The 18,759-nt window shown below is 35.5% G+C and overlaps 1 protein-coding gene across 1 annotated transcript; it reads left to right on the forward strand.

The window, feature by feature from the left end:
- The first annotated feature begins 9,749 nt into the window (after window positions 1-9,749).
- LOC149951370 (uncharacterized) lies at window positions 9,750-16,257 on the forward strand. The gene is made up of 2 exons (XM_090169550.1): window positions 9,750-10,350; window positions 15,712-16,257. The coding sequence occupies exons 1-2, from the start codon at window positions 9,750-9,752 to the stop codon at window positions 16,101-16,103; spliced, it is 993 nt and encodes a 330-aa protein (XP_090025676.1). The 3' UTR covers window positions 16,104-16,257.
- The last annotated feature ends 2,502 nt before the right edge of the window (window positions 16,258-18,759 follow it).

Below are 18,759 nucleotides of genomic sequence, written 5' to 3' on the forward strand. Positions count from 1 at the left end.
ATTGTTGCCTTCCTAAAATAAAACCATACTCAACACAACCCAAGTTAACTAGGTTGGACATTTATAAGCACATTTTTTTCTTATTTCTGAGTATAATTTAAAAAAATCCTAAAACGGTGTAAGCGTTTTAGGCCTAAAATAAATTTTTCGCGTAGAAATTAAAATTTCTGTTAAGCCTTTGTTTCCTCTAGCGCGCGTAACGGCGTGCCATTCAACTTTGGCACATAGAACCATTGAATTGGGAATAGTACCGTTAGAATGACATAGGCGCGTTCGGGATTCGTGGTTTCGCGAAACAAATTCTGAAATTTCGAGTTAGGGCACTCCATAGAAATAGAAATTAGACTAGAAGCACGATTGGATTGGGCGGGGACGTACCAGCTAGAAGGCTGCCATCAGAGTGGAATCGCGATAGTCGCGCCATCTCATAGAAACAATTTAAACTAAATAAGTAAATATGGTCACGTGGAATAACATAAAACAGATCGTAGGCAACGTATTAAAACCTTTTTTTATTTATCTGACATTATATTAAGTTATTTAAACAGCTTTAGGAAAATCATAAAAATCTCAAGAATCTACTATATCTACCGTGTCACCCTTAAAGTCACACGTTTACTTTGCGCAATCATTGTAATTCTGAAATACCACAAATCATCACAGTTTAACTAAATTTTTATTATTTCAGTGTGGTTTAAAATATGCCTACATGAGATTCTAAAATCTGGGTTTCAGTGTCTTTTAAACTATCACCAGTAAAATTGAGTGGTTTGCGGTAGTTCACTTTTTCCGTAAGTTTTCTGAAATAACCTCTGATAAATAGGGAAACTAAATAACAATTACTAAAATCAATAAATTGACATACTCTAGAAGATGTAAATATGCTTTGTTCTGGAATAGATATTTTTGGGAGCTCTTTCAAATTCTTGTTTTAATAAAGAATTTATTCATATTTCAGTTAGTTTTTTATTTCAGAATGTATAGGGTAAATTTTAATTGTGTAGGTACAGCATTGGATGATAAAATATGCGAAAAAGTAGATTTGTCCATGATTAACTTAACTTTAGGTACAGCATTTGCTTCCAATGATGCATTCCATTTTGAAAGTAAATTTCATCCGGCAGAAAATGTTTACTACACACAAAGTCATATCAAGTAATTGAAGGCGGAGTCCAATTTTCGCGATTTACCGCTAAAACCCATTTTCCTAGTAATTCATCATTTCTCAGAGGAAATCTTAGTGTAAAAAAATCTCTTATTCCGAGATTATTATAAAATATTTACTATAATATTACATACTTATGAAATGATAATTTTATTTCTTTCCCAGATCTTTCTTTACAATTTGAAAAAGCGCAGTTTTTAACCATTTTTACGGATATACTTTTAGACGCAAAAATTTAAACACGAAAAGACCGCCGCTGCGCACGACGTGATGCGCGGTGGATCGCCTTTCCCCCCCCCTCTTCCGCGTCGTAGCCATGGCGACAATGTTTAATGCGTTTGTCAGATGGCGCGTACATCGCGATTCCACCCTAATGTCAGCCTTCTAGCTCGCCTGTTTCCCTTGGGATTGGCGGAAAGGGCAGTGCTTCTAGTCTAATTTCTATTTCTATGGGGCACTCAGCTGTCAACTCTATCATTATACGGGTAGCGCCATCTATCACTTTCCAAGTACATTAGTACTATTAATTCAATTGTATAGTATATAGTTCTCACCGCTAACAGCGGACGGCGCCACCGACGAATGATAATGTTCTCAATTTTGAAAAATTTGTTTCGCGGAAGGCAGATAGAAATTGTCATTCTAGAGGTACTATTCCCAATTCAATGCATAGAACGCTCCTCCTTGTTATGACGGGACCTAGTGGAAAGCAAATTTTTCGCGTTGACGCTTTTACCATCGCGGGCATTTTTGTATTAGTAAATTACAATTATTATAGATATAAAACTAAAATCTTCTTTTTTCTCTTGAATCTCTTGACTAACAATGTTAGTTGACTTTGCTCTCAGTTAGCGAAAGATATATGCAGTAATGTCATCAGTTTACAATATACTAAATCTAACGTTAACAGCAATTTTTCCCTTCAAAAATCAGAACCGGTATACGTGACTCCCGGCGGCGACTTTATGCCCTATCTTTTAAGCATCTTCAACTTCCGTCGGTAGCGGAAACGGCTATCTCCATGGATACGAGACGAACCGAAGCACGAGAAGTTAACACGTAGAACGGAGCTAGCAATACCGACGCTTGTTTGAAATTTGACACGGGTGGCGATGGGTTTGTGGGCTGGAAAAATCCTTGATTTGGGGAAATTTAAGCGAAACAACTATAATGTGTCAACATTTTGAAAGAATATTTTATTAATTTCAATATGAACAGGTATTGTCGTAAAATATTCATAGTTTAAAGCATATCTCTTCGCGACAACTCGCGTTAGGCTTAACGATCTACAATCCAGTCGTTGAAACGAAACCGGATTTCAAATGCAAGCTTATATTTCGATTTTGCACCATCAGATGGCGACTTTGACGTCTCGGGAGAAATCGCTGTTAACGCCATAGATGTATGAAATCGCATAGGTACCTTACGCTGCATACGGGCACGTGGGAAGAACACGGAAGAGACAGCTAACAGAAGACCCATATTTTTTGGATGCGCTACGTAATAGTGCCATCTATCGGAGACCAAAACTAGTATTTGGAAAATATTTTCTGGTCGCGCTACGTAATAGTGCCATCTATCAGTGTTCAAAATTAGTATTTAGAAAAACAAAGCGGTATATTAGGCCTAATAATGGCTGCGTTCAGTAACTCTCAACGAAGTATCTGAAAAAATATTTTCGTTGAGACCGTTGCCAACGTGACGTAGGATCTTGTTGAACGCTTTTTACGCTTGTTGTAATTTTTTTTAAATATCGTCTATTGCGGTATCTGCAGCTAGCCTTACTCTGTTCTGGGACGTAATGCGACCGTTGAGCAACGGAAACACTTGCTCTTTCACTCGATGACTTCGTTGCTCAACGGACGGGCAACGTGACGTCAAAACCGGAAGTCAAAAAACCCGTTCAGTAAAAAGCCGTTGACCGTTGAGCTCAGCGCTGAGCATTTTTAGAGTTACTGAACGCAGCCAATATGTGATTTTTTTTGGCCTGTCCGAGGACAAAAAGTGTCAACTTTTTACCCGAAAACGTTTTATTCGCCCGTTCTCGGGGTAAGATTTACCCTGTCCCGAATTTTGTTCGCTTGTTCCAGAGCTCAAAGGTTACACTTTTTACTCCTCCTCGAAAGGAGGTGTGAAGGGAGTAATCTAGCTTATATAGAAAATTCGTCTGCTTAAATTTTCGTTTCACGAAAACAACGGGTTTTGAACATCTTCCCACGCGGCAAGCTTTTAATGACGAAAATCCAATTGTTAAATGCTATTTTATGACTTTAAAAATCGCTTGATGACTTAGGCCTAAGGTTAGCTGATTATTATTATTATCAAATAAATGAGAAAAATTAGTCATATAGTTATGACCTCAACACCGGTCGCCATCTTAAAACGAAACTATGGCTGCTACGGCAAATAAATAACCTTTAACCTTTAACTACTCCCTTCTTACAACTCGTTTTTCTCGTCAAGGGTTACGTTCAGCGGGACTCAGCGCTGAGGTCAGCGCTGAGCGTTGAGCTTACTGTACGCTTTTTTTAACTTGCGGTTTCTACGTCATGTTGCTCAACGAAGTCAGCGGTCGGAGGAGCAGGTTTTTCCGTTGCTCATCGGTGTCGTGACGTCATTCAACAAAGTTAAAGGAGGGGTAGCAGACGATATTTTGTTCGTTAAGTCAGCGAACTAGAAATCGTACAACAACTTTTAGATTTTTGTGACGTATCGTTGATTAAAAGAACTCAACGATAACTCAGCGGTTTTTCTCCGTTGATAGTTGTTGAACGCAGCCAAGGTAGAATTGAAGTAAAATGACGTCATAGACTCATAGGGCTACACTTTTAACCTGCTCAAAAAACCCAGAACAGGCGGAAAAAAACACCTATTGTTGATAGCCCTAGAGTAACGTGGAGTTGAGGTCACGTGTCATTTTTTTTTTTGCTTCTGGTGGAAAGATGGCGCTATAAAATACGCGTTGTCTGCTAGCTGTTACTTCCGTATCAGTCCCTCGTGGAATTGTGAATCTATACTATTAACGAACAGCCTATGTTCGATTCTTACCATAAGTCTATAATATTATTCTATAAGTTTGTCACTTTGGGGAATATTTTACTGAGAGCTAGTAACGGAGTGATGTCATCGCAAGAAGAAAATCTCCCCCTAGCGAGGCTCTGTCAAAGGCTGCGTGTGACGCGTTAGCAAGCGGACGCAAAACGGTGACGAAGACCATAATGGAATAGCTCTCAGTAAAAATTTTGCATGTGAAGAATAGGAAGTGTCACACTTATATATCAATATTATACACTTATGTTCTTACTTATAGGGATCTAGTATACACTCTTTTTCGCGGTCTTTTCGACCCCTCGTTTTGGCAGCCCGCTAGTCGGCCACTAAATGGGGGTCTAGGCTCGGGTCTTTGGTCCCAGGATTAGGAGAATGGGGGTTAAGGGGGGTAAACTCAACATGAACGCGCCCAGCAAAATTCCCAAAAAAAAAGAGTGTATATTATAAACTTATGGTGATGTATAAGAAAAATTCCAACCCTTTTGGAGAGATCTAGTTTTATTTATCGCGTTAGGTGCAAAAAAATATGAATATTGCTAGCACATCCGGTTACTTAAACTTAAGCCTATTTTTCGTGTCCAAACGAAAGAAATCATTTAACGAATTCTGTAATAACCTTTCGAGGGCGTCGATCACGAAATTATTAAAGAGAAATACGAATCTCCGTTCTACAATCAATCATTCATTTTCAAAGGCTGCCTGCCAGATTTCGACCAGCTGTCCGGTGTATGTACTGGCGAAACTGAAGGGGGGAAGTGAACTGCCTGCCCCGCTTCCTTTATTTATGGTTGGAGAGACTGGTGGTGTTCCGCGTGACGGTCACCCGGTCGATGGTCTTTTCGCAGGACGCACTGACTGACCGTTATTCTGTGTCCAGTGCCAAGAGTCTGACCGTTGTATTATCCAAATCGAATGCTCCGATAGATTAGGAAAGTTTTTATAAGGTCAGTATTAAGTTTAGATTTTATTCAAGCTTATTTTTAAGCACGCTTTTTGCATACGTCGCTGTCACCAGTCCTGTAGCTTTGCATTTTATCGATTTTTACGTATTATCTGGCGTATAATCGTTATTGTAAGTAGCGTGGCTGGTAACCGGAACTTGTCGGAAAAGCTAAATTTCCCGTCATTTGTTACGTTTTATTGGGTGTAATTAATTTATCAATCCAAGGTTTTGACGATTTTTTTACGATGGGGGGTAATTTTCTTGTCATAACTGCTATACTGCCCTACGTTTCAGAAACACATTATCTCCAAAAATGGCATTTAGAGAGAAATAGATTTTTGTAATTCTTACGAAAAATAACAATACTACAATATTTAGGTAACTGAAAACTAGATGTTAGGGGTTCCTTTTAGTCCACAATCTAAATATGACAACGACTATCGCCAAAATTATGTAGATCTTAGAATAATTTGACATAATGCGTTTTGTACGTTTATATTTGGCTAAAACTCTTGGCAGAAATGCATTATGGGGTATAATAATAATAATTAACGACCATTGTGACTGTTACCCTGGGAATGCGGCTGAAGAAATCAGAGCAGATGAAATTATACGAAATGAAGACTCTTATTGGTACATAACGACATAATGCGTTACTGCAAATTTCCGCCGGTCGTTAATGCGTTTCTGTGGAGTATTTTCGAAACTTTTCGATTTTAATGCGTTTTTGCAGTTTCAAATCTCGGCAACTAGAAATTTAGAATCAGCACCCTAAAATTAGTATGAGCATTCAAACTCAAAAATGGTCGATAATACGTTTCTGAAACGTAGGGCAATATATTTTGATTCACATTTCAAAATGATTCTCCATTTTATTTTCCTTATTGAATTCAATTCAATTCAAACTTTTTTTATTCTGTATAAAAATATGTTAGTTAAACACTTTTAAAATTTATACAGAGTTAGTTTGTTATAGTATTTTCTATGGTATATTAAAAAAAATAGCACTAATCGATACATTTTTTTAGTACAAAAATTGTCATTAGAGTTACTTATTATTAAGTATAGATAAAAACGTTAAAATCAGTTTAAATTTTAAAGGTGTTAATATTTTGGTTATACAAGTCTAAGGGTAAATTACTATTATGGTTATAAACCTAAATTAATAGGTCTTATTATTAAAACCAGAAGTACATAATACTTCCTAAATCCATCTTCCTAATAAAAGAACTGATTTTTGTCATGGTGGTATTAAATAAAAATATATGAATTTATTACGGACAACTCATGAGATTGATTGTACTATTTAGAAAATACTTTAATAATTTTAAAACATTTTAAAAATAAACATACAAAATACGAAACGTGATGAAAAAAATGAAAAAACGCTGATGTCTTTTTTTAATCACGTTTCGTATTTTGTATGTTTATTTTTAAAATGTTTTAAAATTATTAAAGTATTTTCTAAATAGTACAATCAATCTCATGAGTTGTCCGTAATAAATTCATATATTTTTATCCATCTTCCTAAATTGCTATTATTATCCGTTCTCACAAGGAGACTACCCGAGGTGTTGATCTCCGATTTCGTTCAAACTCGGGTGGTAAGTAGACCATTTGTGTAACTTGAAAATTCCTAAAAGGGTCGATAAGAATGGGCTTTCGTTTTGCCATGCCAACCGAAAATGTTTTTACAACTTAAAACGTATATTTACCCATATTTCAACAAATTTATCCAATTTACGTATATTTACCCAAATTTACCCATTTTATGAGTATTTACCACAATATATCCAATTTACGTATATTTACCCAAATTTACCCATTTTATGTGTATTTACCACAATTTATCCAATTTACGTATATTTACCCAAATTTACCCATTTTATGAGTATTTACCACAATTTATCCAATTTACGTATATTTACCCAAATTTACCCATTTTATGTGTATTTACCACAATATATCCAATTTACGTATATTTACCCAAATTTACCCATTTTATGTGTATTTACCACAATATATCCAATTTACGTATATTTACCCAAATTTACCCATTTTATGAGTATTTACCACAATTTATCCAATTTACGTATATTTACCCAAATTTACCCATTTTATGTGTATTTACCACAATATATCCAATTTACGTATATTTACCCAAATTTACCCATTTTATGAGTATTTACCACAATTTATCCAATTTACGTATATTTACCACAATATATCCAATTTACGTATATTTACCCAAATTTACCCATTTTATGTGTGTTTACCACAATATATCCAATTTACGTATATTTACCCAAATTTACCCATTTTATGTGTGTTTACCACAATTAACCCAATGTAAGTGTATTTACCCAAATTGACATGTATTTACCACAATTAACCCAATGTAAGTGTATTTACCCAAATTGACATGTATTTACCACAATTAACCCAATTTACACATGATCTGAATTCTGTTTCTAATTAATTAAATTTGTAAATTTTAGAGAAATATCCTTCGATTTTTCCATGTTAATTTCCGATTTTCCGTAGAGAAAATCAGGTTTTAAGTTGTGAAAAACAGTTTCGGCTGCCATGGCAAAACGAAAGCCCATTCTTATCCACCCTTTTAGGGATTTTCAAGTTAAACAAAGGTTTACTTACTACCCGAGTTTGAACGAAATCGGAGATCAACACCTCGGGTATAAACTAGTCTCCTTATCAGTTATTTAAATTCTAAATCTTGGACGCGTGTTTAGGGTTTTGTATCGTGTTTAAGGCGCATGATTAGATTTAGTCACTAATTTATTATTCACACATTCGTGTAAGAATTACGGAGGTTTCTTGCGGCTTGGTTCTACTTAAAATATGGGCTAAATCAATAGTTTTACCTATGTATGAAGTTCCTTTGTGGATTCTTAAGAGCCATTTCTCACGGAAATCATTAATTAGCATATCGAATCGATTTTTTTTTACTGCGTGTAATATGTAGCGTATACGAGAAAAACAGCCATTTAAACTATTAAATATTCACGCCCACTGAAACATATTTGCGTAGGTAGTAAGTAGGTTACAGTGGGAGGTTTCTAATAGAATTTTAAGAAACTTTAAAGATATATCCCAAAAGTTTTCGTTAGTTGGGCTCCCTTGGTTGGACTTAAAAAGGAGAGTACCCGAGTTGTTTATTGCCGATTTTGTTTAAAGTCGGGCGTAATATGTAGACCTATATGAGGTATGAAATTTTCCAAACGGAGACTTTGCACTACCCATTCGATTTGCCATGGCAACCGGAAATGTTTTGATCACTTAAATAAAAAAAATCGCTATTTAAAAAAGCATGGGATTTCGAAAAATGTTTATGACCACTTAAAACAAAAAAATCGCAATTTTAAAAAGCATGGGATTTTCTCGGTTTAAAAATTTTAAAATCACAAAATGAGTAATTTGGATCACATTTAGATAAATTTCACCAAGTTTCGGTAAATTGGAACATTTTTGGGGTAAAATTGTAAAAATTGTTGGGTAAAATAAGGGAAAAATCTTATTTTTATTTAAGTGGTCAAAAACATTTTCGGTTGGCATGGCAAATCGAATGGGTAGTGCAACGTCTCCTTTTGGGAAATTTCATACCTCATATAGGTCTACATTACGCCTGACTTTGAACAAAATCGGCAATAAACACCTCGGGTACTCTCCTTGTAACTCCAACCAAGGGAGCCCAACTAACGAAAACCTTTGGGAGTTATTTTTAAAGTTGCTTAAAATTCTAGTAGAATTTATTACAGGGAGAGTAGAACTTGAAATGTTGAATATGAATTGCCTGATTTCAAAATTACGTTTTTGCGCGTGACAAACCTTTACATTATGAGGTATAGCAGGCTTATTTACCTGCTTTTATACCCTAACATGGTGGCGTATTTTCACGCCCAAAATGCATTTTAAGATCCCCCAATTAACATATTTTGCTAGCTTTACAAAAAAATGGTAGGCCAAAAACCTTCTAAGGGTCCCAAAGAAATTGGGGCTCCACTTGCTCTGTTTACCCGACCAAAACTCGTTGCGTCCCTAGTTATAACCATATTTTTCTGATGTAATCCGCGATCGAAAACTACCGCTACGCCCCCTTTGGTTCGCCATTGAACGCTATTAGTTATTCGTAAATAGACTTAATAAATAATGATACTTGCATTTTAATATAATTTTGGCATCGTTTGCTTATATTTTCGTTTAGTTTAAAATAATAAGCTGTAAAACGCCGTATAAATTATAAATGTTTTCATTTCTAGCAAATAAATTTCGTCACTGTTGTCCAATGGATTTGTAAGAAACACGGTGATAGATGGCGCCATGAGCTCCGTAGTCAAAAAAAGAGCTTACAGCGAAATTGCGTTGATATGGTTCTTAGTGCCCTCGGTAAATGGCGCCACGAGTCTAGCCGAGAAAATGTATTCATGAAAAATATCGATCTGTGTACATAGCGCCTAAGGTTTTGATACGTAAACATAGATGGCAGTATTATCTCTATCGGCGTTTTCACGTAACTTAGCCGTTACTTTAAAAATGGAAGAATATTTATAAAATTTTAAAACGTGTTTATAAATGGCGAGCGGCGAAGTTCAAGTAGCGAAATCTCTGACCCATTTGGACTTCAGTAAAACCGCCTTTCGAACACGGGACGAGTTGAAAGCGGCTCTATGGAAAGTCCCCGATTTAAAATTGCGTTACGATCGCTTCTGGGACGAAGAAGTCCTTTGCCAAATGAAGAACACCTGTTACCCCTTCCCGAGTCCCGTTCCCACCAGTCTTCGAAGCGTCCGTCTGTTGGACTTGAGCCAGGTTGAGATCGACTGGCGCATGATGACCTTGTTACGTCCGAACACGAAGATGGAAGAAGATTTCTTCACCAGACTCGTGCAGATGGAACGGTTCAGGTCCAAGATGGTCAAATCGTCCAAGAGCTTGATGGCTCCGGTTCGAGGTCCTCAGCGGTCCGGGTTCAGCGGAGTGTCTTCCAGGTCGAAAGGTGGTCCAGTCGCCGAAGACGACTCATCGGACGAAGTGGTTCTTGAAGCGACGCATCTGGATTCCTCGACGTACGACTTCTATGTCAGGGACATCTGGGTCGAGGAAGACCAGGACATCGACGCTGATTTGATCCTGAACGCTGTAGCCATGACTTCCAATCTGCAAACTAAAGAAGGTGGGTTTGTAAGTAGTGTGTCAAATGCCTACTACAATATATTTAAATTAATTTAATTGACAAGTAATTTAAATTAATTTAATTGACAAGTAATTTAAATTAATTTAATTGACAAGTAATTTAAATTAATTTAATTGACAAGTAATTTAAATTAATTTAATTGACAAGTAATTTAAATTAATTTAATTGACAAGTAATTTAAATTAATTTAATTGACAAGTAATTTAAATTAATTTAATTGACAAGTAATTTAAATTAATTTAATTGACAAGTAATTTAAATTAATTTAATTGACAAGTAATTTAAATTAATTTAATTGACAAGTAATTTAAATTAATTTAATTGACAAGTAATTTAAATTAATTTAATTGACAAGTAATTTAAATTAATTTAATTGACAAGTAATTTAAATTAATTTAATTGACAAGTAATTTAAATTAATTTAATTGACAAGTAATTTAAATTAATTTAATTGACAAGTAATTTAAATTAATTTAATTGACAAGTAATTTAAATTAATTTAATTGACAAGTAATTTAAATTAATTTAATTGACAAGTAATTTAAATTAATTTAATTGACAAGTAATGTAGCAGATGACGCTATTTTTTCTAAACACAAAACCATAAAGTTGATTATTACATTGCGTATTGTTCCCACTAGAGGCGCTTATCTTACCAAGAATGTATTTATGGGGACAATTTTGGTAATTTTATGCGTAATAGTTATTTACATCTGTTATAATATAAGGCTGGTTCACACGGGCAGTGTTTTCCTGGTTTTCTCTATTATCTAGTTTTAAGTTTTACCGCTGCGCTCAGTGCGCTGGCCCACACGGACAAAATTTGCAAAATTTTACCGCCGTGAGCGCTGCCGGTAAACGAGAAAACGGAGAAAACAAATGTTGAAATATCTCTACTTTATTTTCTCGATTTTTTTAAGCACTTTGAGCTCGACTAATCAGCGTGGGTACGGTGGGTTATGTTGTCATGTGATATAAGAAGCGAATTTGAAAATCTTTAAAAGTAGGCTTACGAATTTTTGCGTCTATCACTTGACGGCATAACGTTCGCTGATTGGTCGAGCCCAACGCACCTCAAAAAAAAAGTCCTCCGTTTTATCGAAATTTGCTAGACAAACTCAACATGGTGGGATTCTTTAAAGTTTGTAAAATTGGATGATCTTGAAAACGTGGTTCAAGGTTGGGAAAAAAATATCTCGCGATCCATTGGGTTTAGAAACTAGGTTTCAATTAGAAAAGCGCATTCTCGTCCAAGTAGCTTTGAACAATGTCTTCAAGGACATTCGAAAATGACCTTGAGAAATAACTTGAAACTGAATTAGTTTGAGAATGAAAATACTTTAATCATTTAAGAAAACGAAATAAAATAACAGAAATTTATTTTTTAAACGAAGTAAATAATTGAAATTAATTTCAAGAACTCTTTACAAAAAATGTTCGAAATCTTAACCGTCTGCAACTACACACGCTTGTGCACGTGTAACAAATGCGTTCATTGTGTTCTCCAACATTTCTTGTGTGGTTTCATGAAATACATTTCTAATTCTTTCTCGTAAAATTAAAGGTTCGATTTTTCATTTTTAAATTAAAGATTAATTCAGTTTCAAGTTATTTCTCAAGGTTATTTTCGAATGTCCTTGAAGACATGGTTCCAAGCTACTTGGACGAGAATGCGGTGATACGCACTTTTCTAATTGAAACCTGGTTTCTAAACGCAATGGAGCGCGAGATAATTTTTTCACGACCGTGAACCGCGTTTTCAAGGTCATCCAATTTTACAAACTTTAAAGACTCCCACCAAGATGAGTTTGTCTAGCAAATTTCAAAAATCTAATCTTGCAATTTCCCCTTTTACGACCTTTGTGATTTTAGTAAACATTTTCTCTACTTCCTATTGGTCAAATCCTATCAGGTCAAAGTTGTTTAGTTTTAAACCGTGACGTGGAATACGTTTCTAATTGGAACCAACTTTCTAACACTTACGGTTCTCGAGATAATTTTTGGATGACCTTGAAGACATGGTTCAAGGTCATCGACATTTTCATAGTAGGTGTTACCCCTACACGCTCTATGCGACCTGAAAATTTCAAATTCGTACCTAAAACAGATTTTGAGATATTCGCCCTGGTTCATTTTTTAGTGGACACCCTGAATATATCAATAGATTAAATGCACATGCTAGGAGCGTATTTTTTCATTTTGCAGAAAGAGCCAAGGCTAGTTTTGGGCTTATCTAGCAAAACTATGATGATTTCCCGGCGTTAACTTTATTACGTGCTAATAGGATCTTAAGTTTATTTGAGTAGCAGTTAAACAAATTCTTAAGGACGGCTGTTTTAATACATCCATTTGTATCAAAAGTAAATATTTAGTTATCTTTGGTAGCCTGCACGCAAATGTGTAAGCAAGCTGTTTTCTTCAACTCGCGGGCAATAATCAACACGTCAATTTACACGAGGTCAAATTTTGATCACGTCAATTTACACCATTTTTCCTATATTTTCCTATAATTTAACCATTTTTCCTATATTTTCCTATAATTAGATATTATTTTGTATTTCGAGTGGTTTTTTCGAATTTCCCGCGTGCTTAGTTCGCTTTTCGTAATACAGATGGCGCTCAATGTACAAAATCCCTTTGATAAAATGTAAACTGCTTCTCCAAAGAACTGCACTGAACGGAATTAAGAATATCGTCGCCTGCTTAAAATAATAATAATAAAACAAATTTAAATTTTTGCAAATTTTCCTATATGTTCCTATATTGTCAAAGAAAATACTCCTATATTCTCCTATAAATCGACTGTTGAATTTCCTATATTCCTATAAATTGTTTGGGGTTTTTCAGTGGTCACCCTGTCTATCAGATCAGTTGATTTCACAGGTCAAACTGCAAACCAGGTAGTTTAAACTGGTACAGTGTTTCAAAGAGCCCAAATTTTGTAATAAGGAAATAAGTTTTTAGCCACGACTCCTAGCGGCGAAGTTACTTTCCCCGAAGGAGCACTGGGTTTTCATTTATGTCATTAGATAGATCTTAGCGGATTAAGTACGTGGAAAAACATTCATAATCATAAGTTATTTCAAACAATAGTTACAACTAGTTGAAGGGTTGGAAAACGCCATGTTTTGGAGCATGTTAACACGTGATTTATTCCGAGAGACGCGTGTGCGTAACTATAATTTTGGCAACGTTTATTAGTAAACGCACAAAGGTCAAGTTTTCAATTAGTATTTAATGTGAAATCTTTTTGTTTTCAACCATTCACTAACGTTTAACGAGTCTAATCAACATGCCACTAAATTATTCTCGTGATCAGCGTGCTTTTATGGTCGAGTTATTTTAAGGTCAAGTTATTTTTTGGTCAAGTTATTTTATGGTCGAGTTATTTTTTGGTCAAGTTATTTTATGGTCGAGTTATTTTATGGTGAAGCCAATCGTAACGCGCATAAGTTAGTGAATTGTTCACCGTTCGATATCTAGATAGAATGCCAAGCCACAACACCGTTCTTGGAGCTGTTCGTGACTTTCAGACTTACGGAAACGTCAATCCCATATTTCGTGGACCAGGTCGTCAAAACATCAACATGGAATACACCGTTCTAGCCACTCTTCACAATCACAACTTCCATCCGTATCGAGTGACCCTCCACCAAGCGTTGCACGAATGAGATATGGAACGTAGATTTGATTTCTGCAACTGGCAGATAACCATGTCTGATGAGAACCTAAATTTCATCAATCAAATGCTGGTGACCAACGAGTGTTCCTTTGGGAGATGGGCCTTTCAACCATAAAAACACCCACATGTGGTGTGACGAAAATCCTCACTGGGGTTTTCATCACCATCATCAAAAACAACTAAGACTGAATTTTTGGGCGGGTTTTCTCGGATATCGAGTTAACAGCCCATTTTTCATCCCAGCTCGTCTTAATGGACAACGCTACTTGGCGCTTTTGCAGAACGAAATAGCAGACACTTTAAAAGATATTCCACAAACATAATGGTACCAACATGACGGCGCACCACCCCACGTATCTAGATGTGTATTAAGTATCTTAAGAACGCGTTCACTCAGCGTTGGGTTGGTAGGAACGGTCACGTTCGATGGCCTGTGAAGACTCCGGACCTAACTCCGATGGACTTTTTCTTGTGGGGGTTCATCAAAGCACAAGTTTACGCCCGTTGAGAGCATCGAAGATTTGCGTCACCGAATCATTGCAGCCTTCGAACTTGTCACTCCTGATATGATCAGACGCTCGTTTCAAAACATGCTTCATTGTGCCCAAACATGTATAACGGCAAACGGAGGTATCATAGAACCTCACTTGTAAAATTTTTATGTTTATTCGAATAAAATGTTCAATTAAATCTTTCAGACATTTCTTTCATTTACGCACAAAAATGCGAAGGTTATTGGCCCCTATGGACAGCTTGTTTTTTTCATCAGCTCATGTCTTCGTGAAAAAGTGTTCTTTGGTCAATGAAACCAATTTCTTTGAACATTTTCGACAGCACTTTACACATTTCTTATTGAAACGTTTTTTCTAGCACCTACCGGTGAAAAAATATTTTTTACAAAACCCCGAAATTATTTCCGATTTTTCTGAAATTTAGGATTTAAAGCGATCCCACACTAGAAATAATACCCTGAAAATTTCGCTACTCTATCTCTTGCCTATTCAGAGCAATTCAAAACACCCTGTATAATTCGCGACTGAAACGAGTCGAGGTGGCGCGTATGGTCTAGCGTCTGCTACAGATATATTAAAAATCATAAGAACGTTTCTTAAATAAAAGATGCAAAAATTATATTAAAATGCAAATATCATTATTTATAAAGTCAAATTGACGAATAACGAAGAGGAAAAACTAATAGCGTCTGCTTTAGCCGCTACCCATCTAGGTCTCAGATAACTGCTCAGCTAACTGAATCTGAATTACATCGGATCAGTTCGATTATTTGACATAATGAATCAGATACTATTATAGTCTTGGAGGTTGCTGGGTGAGGCGAATATAAAAGATAAACCTGATCTGACTAACTGATTACCTTCGGATATTTGAAAATTACGCCAAGTTGGAAGTACTTGTACAGTTAAACCAGGGTGCAGAAATGGGCCATATTTATTAAATTGTGACCTCGACCTTCAAAATTTTCTGCCCGCTAACATTTTATAATAAAAAAGAACGACCTTCAAAAGGGTCATCTCGACCTTCAAAGTGTTGATCTTTTATTTAAAAAATTCGGGCATTCGTGATGGAAATGAATACCTCGTTGAATACCTTCATGGTTGCGCTTTTGTCGAAACAAATGATTAAACTGAGTACCTTTTCAGAACGGAAAGACCACCACCGAAGACGACGCGTTTCTTCCAAGTCCAAAAAGAGCCAAAAAGAGCTTCCGGCGGATGCAGATGGCCATAGAACGGAACGAGCGGCTGAAGACAAAAGCAAACGGAAGCCCAAACGGAAAGAGAACCGCGGAAACGGTGGCGCCAACGAGGTCAAAGAGCACGTCCACAAATGGGTCGAGGACAGTGTCCGGCAAGTACTCGAAGACCCGACGGTCGGCGGCGGCGAGAAAGAGGCCACGGGGAATCGAAAGGAAGGACACGCAACCGGAAGTGACGCGCGGAACAAAGAAAAGTCGCGTCAAGGCCCCGGGAGGCGAAAATCGAAGAAGGATGTGTCGGCGAGTGTGGGAAAGGAACAAGTGGCCGAACCGTAATTGTTGCAAGCGCGGAACAGACATTGTCACCGTGAATTTGTCCTTCTAGTTTTGACAATACAAATTTCAAATCGAAGTGTTAAAGTTTGCCGTGACGAGAATCTTGTTTCGTGACCCTGTCTGTAAGATATGCTATTTTCCCACGTTAATATATTGCTAGAAGGCTGATCAGGCCATGATGTTGCGTTTAGAACGAAAACAAGGCGGTCGCGTACCGGCCAAATCAGGTTTTTTGTAAGCCACTACTGCTAGTGGTATACGGCTTGTTACTAATTTTTGAGATGTATTCTTCTATACCCTTACATATTACCAGGAAACTATAATAATAATAATCAGCTAGGCTAATACCCAAGGCACCACCTTAGGCCTAAGTCATCACACTAAGGAAGATTTTTACGGCCGTAATGAAGCTCGTAGAAATGGGCGTGTCTTAAAGCGGGAAAACTCACGAGAAAAACTCACGCGCCTCGCTACCCTCATTCGACGAAAACTCGTCATTAAGCCTAGTCATGGTTATTATATTATTAGCTTACCTGAGTATCTCTTTTATAACCATACAAATACCCGAAATTAGGTATCACTACACTTCTTTCGCGAAGAACATTCTAATTACTTTAAAATATTAAGTACGATAACAAATTGAGGTTTTTAAATCCAATTTTATAAGCCTTTTTTTGCGCGGGAAGATCGCCTATTTGTTACCATGACGACGCATTCTCTTCGCGTCAAACCCCGAGCCAATGAATTTGAAATGTCACGTTACGTCTTACACTTGACGTAGTTAAGCCCCGCCTTTTTCTCGACGCGCTTTCGTATCACCGTCCCAATGGAACCTTAGACATTCCAAGTGTATACCTCTATAGTTTCCTGATATTACCTACTTTCAGAAGTATATAACATATAGGACTTAAGTAGAAGAATCCATAAATGAGGTTATTCATTTGAAACAAGTACTATCGCTGCATTTTTCAATAATAATTTTAATATTTATATTTGACATAAGTAGGTGGAGTAATACAGGTGCCGTGATGACCTATATCTCGCGTTGAAAACTGCTTGTTTTAAAATGTGGTCTAGCTAGGCGGATACTTTTCTCTTAAGAGATTTATTATACACTTCTGATAGTATTTATAGAGTGCTGAGAAGAATTATTTCAAAATCACCCTAAAGTACGTTTATTGCTTATTTCCAATACAAAAATGTATTAAATCTTTTCCTTTACTAATGAATATATTGTATCTTAAAGGAGTACAACCCTAGCAGGGAGATTCAAGCTTCCGTTTAGATTCCCTCGTGGTGTGACAGTCTAGAATTTACGTAAGGAAGAACGTGTCACTGCAGCTTATATCTCCGGTCTAGAGCGCCATCTCTTGGAAGAAATACGAAAGATTATTCATAATTATTATTACAATAATTATTTATAAATATATTATTTTTATAAATGCGTTATGTTTTGTAATATTACGTAGCATTTTGTAAATAAAATATTAATTACATTTAATTCATATTATTTTTTATTTTATATATAATGTTATTTTAATAATAATGAATAGTATGTTGGTGATGAAATAATGTGCGTATAAATAATGTTTATTTAAAAATTTGGCAAATTTAGAAAGTGGAAAATTTCTGAGGATTAAATCATGATTAAAATTATAAAATTATGATTAAATCATAATTAAAATAATAAAATTGGGATTTAATCATGATTGAAATTATAAAAACCACGAGTAAATGTATTATATCATGATTTAATGAATGAAATCGTGATTAAATTGATTATATCGTGATTAAATATATTATATCATGATAAAATGGATTATATCATGATTAAATATATTATATCATGATCAAATTGATTATATCATGATTAAATATATTATATCATGATCAAATTGATTTATATCATGATTAAATTAATTAAATCGTAATTAAATGGATTATATCACGGTTAAATGAATTATATCATGGTTAAATGGATTATATAGTTATTAAATGGATTATATAGTTATTAAATGGATTATATAGTTATTAAATGGATTATATCATGAAACGATTACAAGATTAAATCGAGATTGAAATGGTTTGACAGAAATTGAAATGATTAAGGGGGAAGACTACTGTGGCCATTGTTTACTTTCGCGCTATTTCAAGCTGAACTCTTTTAATCTTGTATTTTAACTATAAAATTAATATTTAAGTGTAGAACAGCCTCTTGTTTAGTGCTTAAAATAATTTTGACAATTTTAAATTTAAAAGAAATTAAGTTATTACGTTTTAATTCGGACCCCCGGAGCTAAATAAGTTGAGCAAGCGCCCAAACTACCCTTTAGTTAGGACCTTATATCTCGTTAACTATTAATATCAAAATTATTTTAAGCACTAGAGGAAGGTTCAGCCTAATAAGAAAAAAATAATTCAATTATGTAATTGTTAAAACAGAAACGTTCAGCTTGAACGAAAAAGAGGCTTTTACTGTATTATCGAGATTGAAATGGTTTGATCGAAATTGAAATGATTAAATCGAGATTGAAATGATTAAATCATGGTTATGATTTTAATAATTTAATCATGATTTTTAGGACACCCAAAGCTTACGATCGAATTTCTCTTCAAAACATCGTCAACGGCAACATGAGGGCCTATTAAGTCTCCT

The sequence above is a fragment of the Leiobunum rupestre genome, chromosome 3, assembly GCF_980474605.1.
Source record: "Leiobunum rupestre chromosome 3, qqLeiRupe1.1.hap1, whole genome shotgun sequence".
In the NCBI taxonomy this organism is placed as follows: Eukaryota; Metazoa; Arthropoda; class Arachnida; order Opiliones; family Sclerosomatidae; genus Leiobunum; species Leiobunum rupestre.

Excerpts from the sequence above, each read along its gene's own strand:
- LOC149951370 (XM_090169550.1), top strand. The coding sequence starts at position 9,750 with ATGGCGAGCGGCGAAGTTCAAGTAGCGAAATCTCTGACCCATTTGGAC. Across the intron at positions 10,351-15,711 it reads CAATCTGCAAACTAAAGAAG|AACGGAAAGACCACCACCGA; the intron begins GTGGGTTTGTAA and ends GTACCTTTTCAG.